Below are 18641 nucleotides of genomic sequence, written 5' to 3'. Positions count from 1 at the left end.
GGCGTAGCGTGGGTTGTCAGCACCCGGGGCAAGGCAAGTAATTTGCGCCCCCTAACCCGTGGATTTTAGTAGGGGCAGAGAGCTGCGAGTGCGAGCGCACCCCCAGATGTTGCGCCCAGTGTGGCCGGCCCCCCCTGCACCCCCCATGCTACGCCACTGCTGTTTCAGTAGTAGAAATCAACAATCTATGCTGACATTCTGTGTGTTCATTGACACCTGGAAGCACAGATCATCTCTGAGACTGTAGGAATATAATTATTGTTTATATACCGCTGTAATGAAGCCAGGCCATTAGGACTGAGGTGCTCCTGACCTCGTGGCCTGATCTTGTACTTGTCTACTTACAAGTAAGCCTGCCATTTCCAACGTTGGCAGCTTTTCTTTCCTTACATCAACACGATATAGGGATGAAGTGAGGTTACAGGGAACCAGGCAGAGGGCCTTCTCGGTAGTGGCACCTGCCCTGTGGAACGCCCTCCCATCAGATGTCAAGGAAATAAACAACTATCTGACTTTTAGAAGACATCTGAAGGCAGCCCTGTTTAGGGAGGTTTTTAATGTTTGATGTTTTATTGTGCTTTTAATTCTGTTGGCTGGGGAAACCCAGTCAGATGTACGTATAAATAAATAAATAATTTATTGAAGTTTACTGCTTGCCCCCTCTTGAGGACTCTGGCAAGACAGCAAGTAAAAGACCACAAAATTCCATGGAAACAGAATAAAATTTAGTCAGAAGAAATGCTGCCCCCCCAGCTCTCTACATATTAATTTGTATTTACAACATTTTCATGCTATCCTGGATTGTGGTTTCTCAGTGTCCTTTAAGACCAGATTCTACCAGTACCAAGACTTACAGGCCAAGAGAGGGGAGAGAGAGAGACTGAGAATTGAATTAGTAAATCTGATTTGACATTCTATTTTTCTCACTGAGAAATGCTATATTTTGCATAAAAGATTTCTGGCCCAGATGCAGAACAGCCTTCTGTTGTAAACTTACCCAGCAAAAATGTCCAAGAAACATGCAGTAGGCAGGTTTGCCAGGCAGTCACAGCAGACACTGTTCATGTAGGATAATATCCTGCCTGCTGGAGTTCATGGTGGGACTCATATAAGATTATACAAGAAAAAGGAACCGCTTTGATAATATACACTAGAATAATTATTCCTTTGATTTTAGGAGGGTGCAGCTGTATGTGGTCAGTGAATCACACCCTCATGAACTCCTTACTACATAATTACTAGCTTTTGTTCTTTAACTTAAACAAAGAAATTGACATCTGTTAATGAGCTGGGTGAACATCCGCCTCCCGTTTGTACTTTGTACTTCCTGGGGGGAAAGAATACACAATCCTAGAAACTGGGCTTTTAGTGTTGTAGCTCCAGCCTTCTGGAATGAGTGAAATTAGACTAATGCCTAGTGTCTTGGTATTTAGGTGGCCACTGAAGATGTTTTTGTTGGTTTCCCCTGATCCATCCGTCTTATGGAATTTTAATTGTAGAAACAGTTTTATCGCTTAACAGTAGAAATGGTTTTGTTGTGTTTAGAGCTTAATCTTTATGTCATTTTATTTTATTCTATGTCACTTTGATAGCTGCAGGCAGTGTCGTGGTTTATAAATCTGCAAAATAAATGAATAAGCAGCAGCTAAAGGAACTATGTCATTGATGAAATAACTCAGCAGATGCCAGGCTGATCTCTTTTATGTTGGTGGCCGCCGTCACGATGGTGCAGCTGCCAACTCCGACAGACACAGCATCTCTGCAAACACGCAGCATCCCTGCACACCTCATTGTCACCAGTCACAACACTGTGCACTGATGTGCCTACATCACCCATGTACAGAGGCACAAAATCAATGCCCAGTGGCCAAGCAACACCACATCGTCCCCCAGCCCATCCCACACTGTCTCCATGCATGACGAAGCAGCTTGAGTCCCCTGGGACCCCAGCACCAGGTGATGCACCCAGGACAGTTCTGTATTGGGCTCGTCACCTTCCCTCCTCGCAATGCTACACTTGGCCTTCACACAAACAGCTGCTGGGAGCTTTTGTCTTAGTGGATTCTTAATCATGACCCAGATTCCCTCCTAAGCCCAGGTCCTCCCCACCACCTTAGGCCAGAGCCAGCCTTTTATAGAGAGGTGTGTGTGTAGACCTTTGGCCACTAGGAGGTTGGGGTTGCCTGGCATTTCTTCACTGTAACCAAAGACCATTAGGACCACCGTGGTGGGCAGACCTCACTTCCATAGGTGCCCACCTATGGCTCCACTTGGGATCACCTTTGGACCTGGGGATGATGGAGGCCTTGCATTGTTTTCATGTTCACAGAACCCTTTCCTTCGGTTCATAATGAATGTGAGAATTCATCCGTGGTGCAGAGGGAGAGGGTGGGCACAGCTCTCAAGGCCACCAAGATGGAGAGAATGGGCACAGAATGACTACCCCCCTCCCGTCTCATAATACCACGAGTCAGGAACACCCAAGGAAGCAGACTGCAGCAGCAGCTGGCTTCAGGATGGACTAGAAGGACTTCTTAAGAACGTAAGTGGAGCCTTCTGGGTCAAGCCAAGGGGACACCCAGATGCCACAACAGGAAACCCGCAAGCGGAACTCCAGCATCTAAGAGCGCTCTCCTCCTGCAGTTTCCAGAAACGGGGATTCAAAAGCACTACCGCCTCCAACTGCGGAGGCCAAGCTGAGCCATGGCTAGCAGCCGCCAGGAGCCCTTTTCTCCACACAGTGCTGCTTCACTTATTAGCTTTCGATACTGTGAGAGAGGTGGCAGACCCCAGCTTTTGTAAAGGTGGTGTGTGTGTTTTAAGGGCTGGGTAAGTCTATGCAGGAGGTGAGGAACGCAGGAACCTGCATTGTACTGAGTCAGATATTTGGGCCCCCTACCTCCGTATTGAAGGGACGCGGGTGGCGCTGTGGGTTAAACCACAGAGCCTAGGACTTGCTGATCAGAATGTCAGCGGTTCGAATCCCCGCAACGGGGTGAGCTCCTGTTGCTCGGTCCCTGCTCCTGCCAACCTAGCAGTTCGAAAGCATGTCAAAGTGCAAGTAGATAAATAGGTACCACTCCGGCGGGAAGGTAAACGGCGTTTCCGTGCGCTGCTCTGGTTCGCCAGAAGCGGCTTAGTCCTGCTGGCCACATGACCCGGAAGCTGTACGCCAGCTCCCTCAGCCAATAAAGCAAGATGTGCGCCGCAACCCCAGAGTCGGTCACGACTGGACCTAACAGTCAGGGGTCCCTTTACCTTTTTGCCTCAGTATTGCCCCCACTGACTGGCAGAGGCTTTCTGGCAGTGGCTCAATGTGAGAGGCAGGTCGGCCACATAACACAGCACCAGACAAGGGCCACTTTGTGCATTAAAATCTGTGCAGAGACGGCCCTTATTTAAAGTATCCCCTTCAACCCATTAAAAACAGACAACAGCAAAGTATTATGAAAAAGTGTACTTCACTCATTTAAATAACTATAATTCAGCGTATTAAGGAAGAAATAACTGGCAATCAAATATAAACACTTTACGTAAATCAAATTAATTTAACCACACAATAAATTAATACATTAAATATTAACTTTCAGTGCAACATATACAGAAGAAACAAGTGTACCGCTGACTAAAAAATAATCTTCAGGTTGGTTATAACAGTAAACGTACTTACAAAAAAAGAGGGTGGGTTGTTAACAATATAACCAGAAGTCAACACACAATCAGGAAGGGGGTGTCTAGTTCATTTATCAAACATGTGTCTAATGTGAAAAATTGGCACAGTTCGTCCATTTATTTTTTAAGAAACATACATACTGATCCTGCTTCTGGTCAAGTATCCAAATTGAAACAGAAGCTCAGGTGGGATCAGATCACAAAGCTCAGGGTTAAAAGGCCATCTCTAATTTCTCAAAAGCATTGCAGGGTACAATTGCAGAGAAACGTACAAGCCAGCTCGTTTATTCAGACTGCAAGTCACTTTTCTGCCTATTCCTTCTTCCAGTGAAAAAAAGCACAGGGTCACATTCAGCAAAAGGTATTTAAAAACACTGTTTTCACACGGCTGACAAGCCACGGTGCAGCACAAATAAGAGCAAAGTCCTGGGACTGGGACTCCGAGGTTTTTTTAGGCCCAAAATGGGACTTGGGGTAAAGGTATCTCTTGAAGGAGGTCTGAGATACCTGGAGTCCTTACAGCAGCCATTTGCAATCTGGTGGCCTCCAGATGTTTGGGTCTACACCTCCCCTAGGTGTATTGTGCTGGGAAGGAGGGGAGATGTGGTCCAAAACATCTGGAGGGCGCCAGCTTGGGAAAGACTGCCTTTTGATGGGGAAATGCCCACCCAAGTTAATTGCTCTTCCTTAGTTCTGCGGCAATCAAGTGACCCTGACCGCACCTCAAGAGTGCAAAAGTCCAAGATGTTTGCCAAAATCTTGTGAACTTCATTTTTCAAACAAGCTGGAGTAATGCCCAGTTTAATAAATCAGCATTGGGGAGGAAAGGCGTTTAGGGACAATATTTTTTAAAAACTCATTTTTCCTTGAAGAGCTCAGTTCTCCTCCTCAGGACCGTCAAAGAAATATTTGTGCTGAATGACAAATAAAAAGGGATCGGGCCCTTTAAACGTAGCACAGAATGTCGTAAGCTTTAGAACTAAAACTAACCTGCCTATAACTATTTCTTGAAAGGTATCAATCAGATTGGCTCTGGCAGCAATCAGGGGTTTTAGACAACATCATCAAGTAGGAACATGGATAGGGAATGGAATGGAAGTAAAGGAAACCAAGCTGGCAGCATTGCTTCTGCCATCCATTACCGGGAGGTGGGGGGGGGGGAGGAAAGCTAGAAATTTCACAGAAGAGGTTTCAACTTGCATCTTAAATTTCAATTATTCTGCCTACTCAGAAAGAACAGCATGGCTTTTGAGTGATTTAAAAAAAGAATTTCCTTATATATTACTGCCTCCTCTCATTAGAAGAGGGTCCTGCATTAGAAGAGGGTCCTGATTCTTGCTTATCAATTCAGCTTATAGAAGAGAGGTTTCGGCAGAACGCGGACCTCCCAAATGGTGAACATCAACTTTGAGCCAACAAGAACAGCCCTCTTCACAACACACCTTTGGCTGCACACTCAGCAAGGCACCAGGACCCTCAGCAACATGCTACACCCCTCACACTCAAGAGCCAGCCCTCTTCCTGCAGAACAAGTATCGGGACATGGAAGCCCTTCCACAAATCGCCCCTGTCTTTGGAAACATGCGTTAGAATTGTCAGAGCAAAGATGCACAAGAAGCCCAGCTGATCCCATGGGATGTTTCCAGACACACAAGTATCTGTTGAAACGCTCCAGTCTCCTGACATTGTCCTGTTAAGGCAGCCTAAAAATCCCTTCCTATTTAGAACCACAAAGGGATGACATTTAAGAATCCATCCAAAAGTGATTTAAGTAGGATTCTTATCTATTTCAATGAGCTGGGCTTTTTTCAATTAGGTGCTAAAAACCATAACCCAAGTAGCATCCTTCCCAACATCTCTTGCCTTGTAATCAACACATTTTTTTTATGGTCTCTGCTTTTCATTCTTTGGGAAAATGCAGCAGAGCAGTCGGTTGTTGTTGTTTTGATCCAGTTACACAGAACGGGGGTCGGGTCGAAAAAGAACTTTCTAATTTGGAGGCACAGTGATAATGAAAGCTGGAAATGTGAGCTATGTTGCTGTCGTTCGGGCTCAAAGGTGTTGCTGCTCAGTCCTTACTTTTCTAAATCCAGGTATTCAAAATACGGAAAATGTTGAGTGCTGGTAGATACAAGTCATCACTTTGGAAAATTCATCTGGAGGTTTCTGGATACAAAAAGCTATTTTTTTCGGGGGTGGGACTTGCAGTTGAACCCAGCAGACCTTCTTCTCAGTTGGACAATTTAGCTCTCTCAAAATCACTAATGTAGCTCATCACTTCTTTTGAGTCGGATTCTGTAATGAGTGCAGGATCCTAAGACTCGAGTCCATGTTCCATGAAGTCTCAAGCAAGGAGGAAGATTATTGTGAAACAAAAGTTTACCCCCACCTGAACTGTACACAATTCTTTCCTGGTATTAGACACCCCCTCCATGTGCATTTCTCATAGCAACGTAAACATGAAGCTGTCCAATGTGCACTTTTTAAAAAAATGACCAGCCTGTACTTTTCCTACTCTTTATTTTACTATGTGAAGTCTTTTGAGATTCCTTGGTTATCCATAGGCTTCCATGTATGGATTGACCTGGTGTGTGGCGTCACGTGTCTCCACATAGCAGGGGCCGGATTCCCTCTGGCAAAGTTCTGGAAGCACAACGCATGAATGGAGGATACAGACAAGAAGCCGAAAGTTGCAGGGAGTCTGCTTGCCAATACTGTTCTGTCCCCAGGAAGCACCTGTGTCCATCTTAAGTGTCCCTCTGGAATATTGTAGGCCTCCTGTAAGATGCTCAAGTGGTCCCTTCTACACACAGCAGTAAGAATCCCAGCAGACCCCCGTCTCCATCAGACAACTGTGAAAACAGACATCAAAATAGTTTAAGGATAAAGGCTTCACTCTGACTAGGCTGTAGCAAAGCTACGGTATAATACAATTGCATCTTGCATGCAACTAGCTTGCACGATTGAACCTCACACAGCTGAAATTGGGCAAATTAATAGCATGCAAGGCAGACAGCTTAAAAGCTCTTTCGTGCTAGGTTTTCCAGGTGTGGAAGAGCTTTTAAGCTCTCCACCCTGCTTAATGGGTTCTGGGATGCTCACACAAGACATCGCAGGAACTTGGACAGCCCTTGCGGGAGTGTCCCAAAACCCGCATGCTGAGTGGGACTTGTCTGATAAGCAAGGCAGAGAGCATTTAAGCTGTCTGCCTTGCTTGGGGGGTGGCAAGGCTCACTTGACACACCAGCTCCAGAAGGTAAGGATGCTCATATGGGGCAGTTCTGGATGTGTGTGTCCAGCATGCAGTGGAACCTCGGTTCCCGAATGCCTCCATTGTCGTACGTTTCGGTTCTCAAACAGCGAAAGCCCGGAAGTAAATGCTTCTGTTTTCGAACATTTTTTGGAACCCAAACATGTGACGCAGCTTCCACTGAGTGCAAGAAGCTCTTGCAACCAATGGGAAACCACGCCTCGGTTTCCGAGTGTTTCGGAAGCCGAATGGGCTTCCGGAATGGATTTTGTTCGAGAACCAAGGTACCACTGTACGTATTTTTGCATATACACATCATACCTAGAACATAACCCCCATGTAAGGTATGACTGAGCTATGCAACACTGCATGGAATTAAATGTTGCCTTATAGGACATGTTCTCATGCAACAAGATGTCACTGTCCTCCGTGCACCTCCAAAATCTGTCCTGGGTGGCCCATCGACCTCCCAATTCTGAGGGTGTGAAGAGAAGGGGAGGGTGGTGATCCTGTTATGCAACTGGAGGTCTGTTCCGCTCACACACACAGCAATGGATATGACCCTAAGTCACAAGCTGTGGGGATGATCACTAAGATGGTAATAGGCAAACCCACAGAGGATGGACCACCAACAATGATGGCAAAATGGTACCCTATGTCTACCTCGCAATACCAATGTGGGGTTGGTGGGGGAAAGAACACAGGGGAAGGCCACCAATTTCTGCCTTGGAGCTTTCAGGTGTACCTGACTTCCCAGTGCTTTGGCCTCATCGCACAAGACAGTCCCAGTATCCTTAAAAGGCAAGACCTCCAGGCTAAACTCAGCAGGGCTAGATGGGCACATGGTGAATTTGATGCAAACTCTGCACACCTTCCTGGAGTAGCAAAGCAGCTCATAGATTATTCTATAGCTTGTAAGAAGAAGCAGCGAAGCTCCTTTCAATGCAGGGAGGGGCGTAAGTTTGTTTGCATGGAGCTCCAAATGAGGACACTCAGGACTGTAAGTCTAAATCAGGAGAAATATAAATCCTCCCATCTGACCAAGTTGGAGACCGGGCTGTAAAATCTATTTTGAATGAGCAGAATTCGGCCCATGCCTCAGAGGAATCTAATTTAAACAGTTGAGAATTCCTGCTGTCTTCTAGTTGTAAGACTGGGAAAGAGGCAGTGTCCTCTCACAGAGGACAGCAGAGTCAAAGGATGGCTCCGTTTTGCTTGGTACGCAGCTGATGGAGGACAAGGCTGTCAGTGGCTGCAAACCATCCCCCGGATCAGATCCAGTCTCCCTCGGGTTACGATCCAGTGGAGGACAAGGGGAGAGTGCAATTGCACTGCATTTGCCACTGCAAATCTCGCTTCTAGGTTCTGCTTGTGGGTCTCCCAGGGGCCTCTAGCTGGCCACCGTGGAAAAGAGGATGCTGGATTAGATTGACCCTTGGCCTGATCCAGCTGCCAACCACTACCTGGCAGCCCTGCTGATCTCAAGGCCTGCATTTCAGTATACAGTGGTACCTCAGGTTAAGTACCGTATTTTTTGCTCTATAAGACTCACTTTTTCCCTCCTAAAAAGTAAGGGGAAATGTGTGTGCGTCTTATGGAGTGAATGCAGGCTGCGCAGCTATCTCAGAAGCCAGAACAGCAAGAGGGATCGCTGCTTTCACTGCGCAGCAATCTCTCTTGCTGTTCTGGCTTCTGAGATTCAGAATATTTTTTTTCTTGTTTTCCTCCTCCAAAAACTAGGTGCGTCTTGTGGTCTGGTGCGTCTTATAGAGCGAAAAATACGGTACTTAATTCATTCCGGAGGTCCGTTCTTAACCTGAAACTGTTCTTAACCTGAAGCACCACTTTAGTTAATGGGGCCTCCTGCTGCCGCCATGCCGCTGGAGCATGATTTCTGTTCCCATCCTGAAGCAAAGTTCTTAACCTGAAGCACTATTTCTGGGTTAGCGGAGTCTGTAACCTGAAGCGTATGTAACCTGAAGCATATGTAACCCGAGGTACCACTGTACTGGAAATACTTATTTACAGTGTCATTTTGCTTGTTTACCTTCTGTTAGAATTGGTTGTTTATTGGTCCCGTTTACGTGATTTTGTCATTTTTGTGGATTGTTTTTTGTCTGTTTATTTTTACTACTCTGGGACTGAAACATTCTGTGAAGAGCGGGTTGCAAATACTGCAAATAAATAATAAATTATCACGTTCTTAACTCTCCAAGCTCTCAGTCAGAGGCCTCTCCAGTTTCTACTTCCTGAAATCCTTTGGGCTGGAAATGCTGGAGATTGAATCTGGGAACTTTTAACCTGCGAAGAGTGTGCTCTGCCACTGAGCTGGAAACTCAATGCAGGTTGTGGCTGTATGAACTATTGCAGGAGGCCACCCTGACCCTCAGGGGGACGTGGGTGGAGCTGTGGGTTAAACCACAGAGCCTTGGGCTTGCCGATCAGAAGGTTGGCAGTTCGAATCCCCGCAACGAGGTGAGCTCCCGTTGCTCGGTCCCTGCTCCTGCCAACCTAGCAGTTCAAAAGCACACCAGTGCAAGTAGATAAATAGGTACCGCTCTGGCGGGAAGGTAAACAGTGTTTCCGTGTGCTGTTCTGGTTCGCCAGAAGCGGCTTAGTCATGCTGGCCACATGACCCGGAAGCTGTACGCTCGCTCCCTCGGCCAATAAAGCGAGATGAGCGCCGCAACCCCAGAGTCGGCCATGACTGGACCTAATAGTCAGGGGTCCCTTTACCTTTACCCTGACCCTCAGCCCACGGAAGTAGCTGGTTTTCACCTTACTACCCTTCAGGTTAAATGCACCCCACCAAGCTGCTTCTGTAGCCCCTTTATTTACCTGTCTCTGAATGGCAGCAAGACGTTCCTCCTTTCAGGAGCCCGTTGGGCTTCTCATGTCTGCAGACAACAGTTCTGCACCACTCGCAGTGTTTCCGTATCCTACAGCAGCTGCAAAACATAAGCGTCAGAGGTTTAAGGCAGGGGAAGGCTAGGAATGACATCAGAATGCAGAGGCTCAGTGGTGGCGCAGTGGTTATTGTGTTGGATTAAGAGCTGGGGGACCAAGATTCGAATCCCCACCCAGTCTTGAAGTTCACTGGGTGACCTTGGGCCAGCCATTGTTTCTCAGCCCAACCTGCTTCACAGGGTTGTTGTGAGGATAAAATGAGGAAGGGGTAGAACCATGTACACCATCTCCAGCTATTTCGAGGGAAAGGTGGGATATAAGTGAGATAAATAAATGCGAAGGGGTGGGACATCAGAATGTCGTCCGTCCCTACAGTAGAGAGGGCGGCTGGCAAAGTGGGGCCCACTTTGTGACCACCTTCAGAATGGGCTGGCAAGGATGGGCCCTTCAGTTTGTGAACCTGGAAACCCAGGTTCACACACCTGGTAGCTCCATGCTAGCCCCTTGCACTCTGAAAGCTGATCGGCCTCAAGTCTTAGATTTGCCAAGTTTATCACAATTCAGCACTGCTGTAATCCCGTTTTATAAGCATCTCAGGCCCTGTGATTAGGCACTATAAAGTTTGTTGCTGGATTCCAGGTTTCCTGCTAAAATTCAGAACTCCCGAATTAGAGTGGAAAACTTAACAGCTAGAAAAATAAATCAAAATGGGGTGTGTTGTCTATTAAAATAAAAGAAAGACTGTTCGGTTTGATTCGAATCACTTTAAGGTGCTTCACTAATTTAAGATTAAATCTTTTGCACCAGCCTTATAAGAGACCAATAGCCTAGGGAGCAAAGGCCTAAAGACAAGAACAATCAGGTAGAACAATCCAGGTGGTAGTAGCTCAAAAAAAAAAACGGGTTTCTGTCTCTCCCTCTCTCTTCCTAAGAAGAACTCAAGCCCTTACATCCCAGCACAACCACTGCAAGCACAGAATCTGGGAGTTGGAAAAGACCCAAAGGGTCATCCAGTCTGCAATGCAGTAAATCATCCAAAAGAATCCTGCTACTGGTCCCCCCAGGGACGCGGGTGGTGCTGTGGCTTAAACCACAGAGCCTAGGACTTGCAGATCAGAAGGTTGGTGGTTTGAATCCCCGCAACGGGGTGAGCTCCCATTGCTCGGTCCCTGCTCCTGCCAACCTAGCAGTTCAAAAGCACGTCAAAGTGCAAGTAGATAAATAGGTACCGCTCCGGTAGGAAGGTAAACGGCGTTTCTGTGCGCTGCTCTGGTTCGCCCAAAGCGGATTAGTCCTGCTGGCCACATGACCCGGAAGCTGTACGCCGGCTCCCTCGGCCAGTAAAGCGAGATGAGCGCCGCAACCCCAGAGTCGGCCACGACTGGACCTAATGGTCTAATGGTCAGGGGTCCCTTTACCTCACTGGTCCCCTGTGTCTCAGGAGTCTGACCAGCCTCAACTAGAAGCCAGTCATTCACTGTTGCTGGTCCCAGGCTGTGCAATACTTTTCCAGCAGAGATTCAGCAGTCATCCTCCCTGTTCTCCTTCAGACATGCCCATTCAGCTGCTTAAATTCCGTTTTAGATAAGCCAGTCGTTTCTATGGTTGCCTTGTATTTATTTATGGCATTTGATGTTTCACTGTATTTGTATATATTGTTATGCACCAGCTTGATGTTTTCTGTGAGTGGGCGGTATAGAAATACTTTTAGAAATAAACAAAAGGTGAGTCAGGCTCTCTGGTGGCTAGACTTTGGAACTCCCTGCCTAATGATATCAGGCAGACACCTTCACTGCACTCTTTTTGGCACCTGCTAGGAACATTTCTGTTCAGACAAGCCTGAGATGCTTACAAAGTTCATGTGAGTTTTAATCTGTTTTTAAGCTATTGTTGTTTTAACTTTTCAGAAGTCTTAAGTTATTGCTGTTCATTTTTCTTAGAGATAATTTTATTGGCTTTCCTTTTTTTGTAAACTGCTTTGAGGTTTGTTTGTTTCTTTTACAATCAAGCAGTTTATAAATCTTAGGGAAAAAATTTAAAAATTCAGACTAGACTACTGCAATGCACTCTACATGGGTCTGCCTTTAAGAACAAATAAAGAACGGTCTGAAATTTTCAGCTAGTACAAAATGCAGCTGCCCTCATGACCCAATTTGTGAGCAAGGATGTTATTAAAACATTACAGTATTTACTACCAACACACTCCTGCATAAATACTTCTCAGCACCAAGAGAAGCGGCAGGACCTGGAGAAACCCGCTGTTGTCAGTGACTGTCCTAACTGGTTTGTTCGTTTTGGTCTCGCTGCTGGCAGAGAATGTTCCCCGAGCAAAGGTGAGAGGAGGGCTGGGGACTTGCTTGAGAAAAGGGATTAGGCAAGGCATCTCGCAAGGTGAGCCACGCAGATTGGGAAACCAACCACAACGACACTGCTGCCCGTCCTCTAAATTACACAGCAAAGACTTTAATTTTAGCTTAATGGGTGGCGTTCCAGTTGCAACACGCATGCCACCATCTCCCGTCCTCAGAACAAAAACACACCGGAGCACATGACCTCATTGCAAGAAAGAGCCATTCTAGGACATCCAGGCTGCGGATGGAGAAATTGCCAAGCGGAAAGGGTGGGGGCAGAGGCAGTGCAGGGCGGGTTTTGTTTTGCAGCAGACAACAACTGAAAACAAAACGCATGTCCAGTTCTCTCCAAAGTGTCTTTCTAAATTAAGGGAATCCTTAATTTAATTGCATTTTTTGCAAAACAGAATTAAATGCTGAAATGCTTCTGCAAATCTACACGAGGAATGGGAAGATGAGCAGGAGGGTGTGTGTGTGTGTGTGTAGGAAGAGACATAGTTTCATGCTCTTCTCATCCACAAAGTTAACAAAGTGGTTCAATTTACAACTAAAAATAAATTACGCAATATACTATAATGAAGAGACACTTTCAGAAAAAGTTCCCAATACTTCCAAAGCAGCTGTTCCAGACACTGGGTGAAAGTAAGACTTAATTCCACCAGCCTTCTGTCTATATCTTAAGCCAGGGTTTGTGGAAAAAAGAGATGATGCAGATCACAGAACCGTAGAGGTGCAAGAGACCCAAACAGTCATCTAGTCCAACCCTCTGCAATGCAGTGAAACATGGAGGATTATAAGGGTAACTTGCACTGAGTGCTCTTTACAGATTTGCAGGTCTACCTTGTTAAAGGAAAGTTTTCAGTGTTCTGCATTAACCAATATTGGTCAATGGCAGCTCCTCTGTTTTGAAGCTAGAGGCAGAATTAGGCTGAGAGAAGGTCTTCCCTTTCCATGCAATCAATTGCCTTCAGCATCCAAGAGGCCAAGTCCATATTCAATTTCATCCAGGTGTTACACTTCCCCCTCCCTGCTCTTCTTCCATGAGGTTCAGGATGGCATTCCAAGGTGGTTTCCCATCCAAGCACTGACCAGACTTTGGGCTGCACCACATGGACCACTCTGAGATGCGACAAGCTAAGGGACCGACCATAGCTCAGTGGCAGAGCATCTGCCTTGGATTCAGTGGGTGCCAAGTTCAATCCCCGTCAGCATATCAGGGCTATCATTGTCTCCTGCCTGAAATCCTGGAGAGCAGCTGCCAGTCAGTGTAGACAACATTGAGCTAGATGGACCAGGGCAGGACTCGGCACAAGGCAACTTTCTATGCTTCTAAGATCATGCACACTCTTTTAAACAAATTTCTGCCCTACTTTTCAGGGGTGGGGAAGGCTTCCCGAGAGAGACTTGTACCTTGCTACAACCAACAGGCTTACAATCTAAAAAGGCAGGGCACAAAAGGAAAACTGGTTGGGAGGGAGGAGGAAATAAGCAAACTCAGCTGCATATTCTTCGTTGAAAGTTCTTCCAATGATCAGCTAGGGTAGTCCAAGGAGAGGAGTCCAGAGTTGATGACCCAGCATCCCTTCTCTTGCCTGCTCTGCTGCAGCTTGATGCCGCGGTTACTGCCTGGTGACAGCTGTTGGAGGGAGGAGTCTGCTGCCTAGTATGCATTGCAGTCTATGCATGCAGCCTTAGCCACATGTCAGGGTGAGGTCTGCCTCCAGCCTTCCAAACTGGGAAGCAGGCTGGACTTGGAAAAGGAGATCCTTCTCTCCATCAACTGTTGCTGCCCACCTGAGCCTATTCAGTAGGCTGGCCACCTTTTAAGACATGCATTTTACATAAAACACATGCCTTGGTGCATGCACATGCACACACACACTTCATGCTTGCAGAGATGTCAAAGCAGAACATCAGTTCAAATGGAAGTTTCACTTACTGTATTAGGACGCAGACCATGATAAGGGCAACAGAGGCTATAACGGAAACCACCACTAGGGCGGTGATGGTTTGCTTTGTCTGGTTGGCAGCCACCACTGCTAGGAGGTCCGCGTGTTCACATCGCGCCCCAACGTACCCGGAATGGCAGCTGTGACGAGGCAAAAGAAAACCAAGAGCAGTGAGTGCACAGAGGAAAAGACACAAGCTATATATATATATGCATGCAGAATTTGAGCCAGATGCTGTTTTCTCACATTCAGAATTAAAATGGGATTTTACCTAAATCAGAGGGCTGGAACGTGCCTAGAGGCAGGGTGGGAAGCAGCTACGGAAGGCCTGGTTTGCGTTTCCCATTTAGAGTGAAGCGCAAAGTCCTGCTCTCCCTGCCTCACTCCAGAGTTTGCAGTGCTCTTTTGAGGCACGTGTTCCCCACGGGAAAGACTGCACAGTGTTCCCAATCAGGGCATTAGCCAGGCGTGATCCAAATAAACCAATGAATTCTACGTATTTATACTTCTGCTATGTAATGTGAAATTTTAGCTGCTTAGGAACCGTTTCAGCATATAAGTGGCATATACGTTAATTTTAAAACATTAATAAAATTATTGGTATTTTACTCTTCCCCATCTGAACACAGCATGTGCTCTGGATCACGTTGACATGTTTATTCTCTTCGTGCCAACTCTCAACATTCCAACAAGGCAAATCTTGCAGATGAAGGGAGCTTTCCCATAAGTCCCACATGGGCCCAAGAGCCATCGCCTAAGGCAGTCTTCTTCTACTGGACTCCAATTCCCATCATCCTCAGGCAACTTAGCCGATTGTCAGGGATGATGTGAGCTGCAGTCCAACAACATCTGGTGACCCAAGAGTCTAATGCAGGCATAGGCAAACTCGGCCTTCCAGAGGTTTTGGCACTACAACTCCCATGATCCCTAGCTAAAAGAACCAGTGGTCAGGGATGGTGGGAATTGTAGTCCTAAAACATCTGGAGGGCCAAGTTTCCCTATGCCTAGTCTAATGCATGGAGGCAGGGACACTTTCTTTCGTGACATGCCGACTGCACGATTACTGCTGAATGCAACGAGGTGGGAATTACAAGATGCAAGAGAGAGACTTACACGCAAGCTGGTTTTTCCTCTTGCACCAAGAACCTGCAAGTACCATGGAAGCAAAACTCACTATGAGCATCCGGACAGCTGTTAAAATGAGATCTCACAGCAGCAGCCACTGGCGGACCTAAGAAAGGATGGACGAGAGAGAGAGAGAGAGAGAGAGAGAGAGAGAGAGAGAGAGAGAGAGAGAGAGAAAAGACTGGTTAATCTTTGGTACCACTGCCAATACAATTCACAATACATACAAAGAAACATACTTGTTTGTTTTGCAGATACGAAAGGGGGGGGGGATGTAATTTGTGAGGTTTCCCTTATTCCCATTTTACCATAAGGATGAACTAATTTGTCAATATTGGTATCTCTCAAATTTAGTTTACCACATTTCCCCCATCAGTTTGTATTGTTTTAAAGAAAGATTTTCATGAGAATTCATCAGCAATGCTGTGCACCTTTATATACATTTCTACATGAAAGGGTACACGATATGAACATTTCAGCAAGCAATTTCCCTTAATATTGGGCTTTTCGTAAAAATAAAAATAAATTCACAAATATATGCATTTTTAGGCATGCTTGGCCTCAGTACAAGCATTTGTCTACACATTCCTTGGTTAGAGAGGTGCAACACAAAATATGAAGTGGAGCAAAATTGGAAGGGTAACTTCATTTCAGTTTGTGAATTGTTTCAGAAAGAAATTATTAGGTAGTCAAGCATTAAAATATAACCTACACCAAATTGCCTCCCCCTCCCCCATGGCCATCCTAAGGACACGAAAAGAGCCTGCTGGATCCAAGCATCTTGTTCTCACGGTGGCCAACCAGATGCCCCAATGGGAAAGTGGCAAGGAGGACCCAAGCGCCAGAGCAACACTCTCCCCTCCTGGGGTTTCCAGCAAGCGGAATTCAGAAGCACTGCTGCCTCCAACTGCAGAGGCAGAGCGGAGCCACCCTGACCAGTAGCCATCAATAGCCCTCTCCTCCACGGGTTTCTCTAATCGTCTTTTAAAGCCATCCGTTGGTGGCCATCACTGCCTCCTGCAGGCACTTCCATAGGATGGCGAACATGTTTGGGGTGCACAGAAGAGGATACACAGAGAAACAGAGGCCATGCTCAGTCAGCGTATGTTTTCACCCACGAGTTGTCCCTCACCTACCACCGAGGCTCGACTAGAACGCGATACCTAGAGTGCATGAACCAAGCCAAGGTTTGGCATTACTGTAAGGCAAGCGGAAGGGACAAAGGCACTTAATCTTTGTCTACATAAATAATCCGGGACGCGGGTGGCGCTGTGGGTTAAACCACAGAGCCTAGGACTTGCCAATCAGAAGGTCGGCGGTTCGAATCCCCGCGACGGGGTGAGCTCCCATTGCTCGGTCCCTGCTCCTGCCAACCTAGCAGTTCGAAAGCACGTCAAAGTGCAAGTAGATAAATAGGTACCACTCTGGCGGGAAGGTAAACGGCGTTTCCATGCGCTGCTCTGGTTCGCCAGAAGCGGCTTAGTCATGCTGGCCACATGACCAGTAAAGCGAGATGAGCGCCGCAACCCCAGAGTCGGTCACGACTGGACCTAATGGTCAGGGGTCCTTTTACCTTTTACATAAATAATCATTTAAACATTTCCATTGTTTCTGGATTGTATTTTTTGGTTTTTGTCTTATCAAATCAGATTAAGTGTAAGGTATTGGTTGTATTTAGAATAGCTTTATGAAAGATTTAGAAAACTTATTGATTAGAATATTTGTATGAGATTGTATGGGGAAAACACGGAATAACAGATACAATTTTGCTTAAAATGTATATAGGAAGTGCAGTGTAAGCGATGGAAGTCAATCAATGACATTTTATTATTGAGATATTTGTAGAATAAATTTGGAAGAAATTCTTCCAATTTTTCTTCTTTTTCTCCTTATTTTTTCTTTTCTTCTTTTTTTCTAGTTTTTTTTATATATGCATACTTATCTGAAATATATATGTATGCATGTATTTGCAGTATTTTGCTTGTGTTTTGTAATAATTATGTTAAATAAAATTTAAATAGATTTTTAAAAATTAAAAAGACGAAGAATGGACAAAGGCAGCAGTAACAGCTGTCAATATAAGGATACTTGTCACACATACTTTTATGGGGTAGTGGGCTGAGAATGTGCGCTGCTAAGAACACATCCATTTACAGGAAGAAGGTAACTGACCATGACATCATTCAACCTTTTTAGAAGCCATGTGTCTTACAACTTAAATAGTCGTAATAATAAATGAAGATATTTTTATGCATTTATGCAAGACATTCCTGGGCTGCCTTTCTAGACACCGTCCTCTCAAAGAGGCTCACGGAATATCACATGCCATAAAGCAATCTTCCTAAATTTGGCATCCTCCAGATGTTTTGGGTGACAGCTTGATGGGAGTTGTAGTCCAGAACATCTGAAGGGCATCGTGCCAGGGGCAGCTGCTACAAAAGGCCACCCTCCATACCAAGTACCACAGCCACCAGATTGGCAAATTCCATAACAACAACAACAATTTTATTATTTATACCCCAGCCATTTTGGGAGGTTTTCAGAATACAGTGGTAACTCAGGTTAAGTACTTAATTCGTTCCGGAGGTCTGTTCTTAACCTGAAACTGTTCTTAACCTGAAGCACCACTTTAGCTAATGGGGCCTCCTACTGCTGCCGCGCCGCCAGAGCACGATTTCTGTTCTTATCCTGAAGCAAAGTTCTTAACCTGAAGCACTATTTCTGGGTTAGCGGCGTGTGTAACCTGAAGCGTATGTAACCCGAGGTACCACTGTACTGGATAACCCTCATGAGCAATGCACGCCAGTGTATTATTTGCCGTTACTTGCAAAAAAAAACACCTGGAAAAAACCTTAGTGCAAGAATCGTAACATGCTCAACAGGATGTCTGCAGTAACCAAGGCTGCAATTTTTGCAACATATTCTTGTAAACTACTCAGAGACTATTGCAGCTGAGTCACATATCAACTGTAGGAGAGCCAATGTGGTACAGTGGATTGACTGTCGAGCTCTAGGATCTGGAAGACCAGGGTTCAAATCTCCACTCTTGCCATGAAGCTCAGCGGGTGACCAGTCACTGCCTCAACTAACCTACTTCACAGGGTTGCTGTTGTTGTGCGGATTAAATTAAAAGAGGAAGAAGAACTATGTATCCCACCTTGAGCTCCTTGGAGAAAATGTTAACAAATAAGAAATAATGATTTACGGTAAATAAAAAGAGTTTCATGAGAATTAACTACCTTTAAAAACAGGACATACCGGTTAAAAGCCTCTAAAAGGTTATTGAGACAAAAAGTATCCCTTGTTTGTGATAAACTAGAGAGGCTAACAGATCCTTTGAAAGCCACAGTTTGACTGGTCATGTAAGTATTTTCTGAGAGTGCTTTA

At 45.7% G+C, this 18641-nt stretch overlaps 1 protein-coding gene across 1 annotated transcript in view; it reads right to left on the bottom strand.

Moving 5' to 3' along the window:
* Positions 1-3442: 3442 nt before the first annotated feature.
* The window catches only part of TGFA (transforming growth factor alpha), a 48174-nt gene continuing 32975 nt past the window's right edge, over positions 3443-18641 (bottom strand). Inside the window, exons 3-6 of the mRNA XM_083629749.1 lie at positions 15243-15360; positions 14120-14269; positions 9761-9870; positions 3443-6524 (exon numbers count right to left, since the gene is read on the bottom strand). Of these exons, the coding sequence (XP_083485875.1) occupies positions 6517-6524; positions 9761-9870; positions 14120-14269; positions 15243-15360 (386 nt within the window). The 3' untranslated portion in view covers positions 3443-6516. The remainder of the gene's footprint in view (positions 6525-9760; positions 9871-14119; positions 14270-15242; positions 15361-18641) is intronic.

The sequence above is a fragment of the Podarcis filfolensis genome, assembly GCF_964270895.1.
Source record: "Podarcis filfolensis genome assembly, chromosome: 8".
In the NCBI taxonomy this organism is placed as follows: Eukaryota; Metazoa; Chordata; class Lepidosauria; order Squamata; family Lacertidae; genus Podarcis; species Podarcis filfolensis.
The sequence above is the reverse complement of the archived record's forward strand: the minus strand, read 5'-3'. Positions and strand labels throughout refer to the sequence as shown.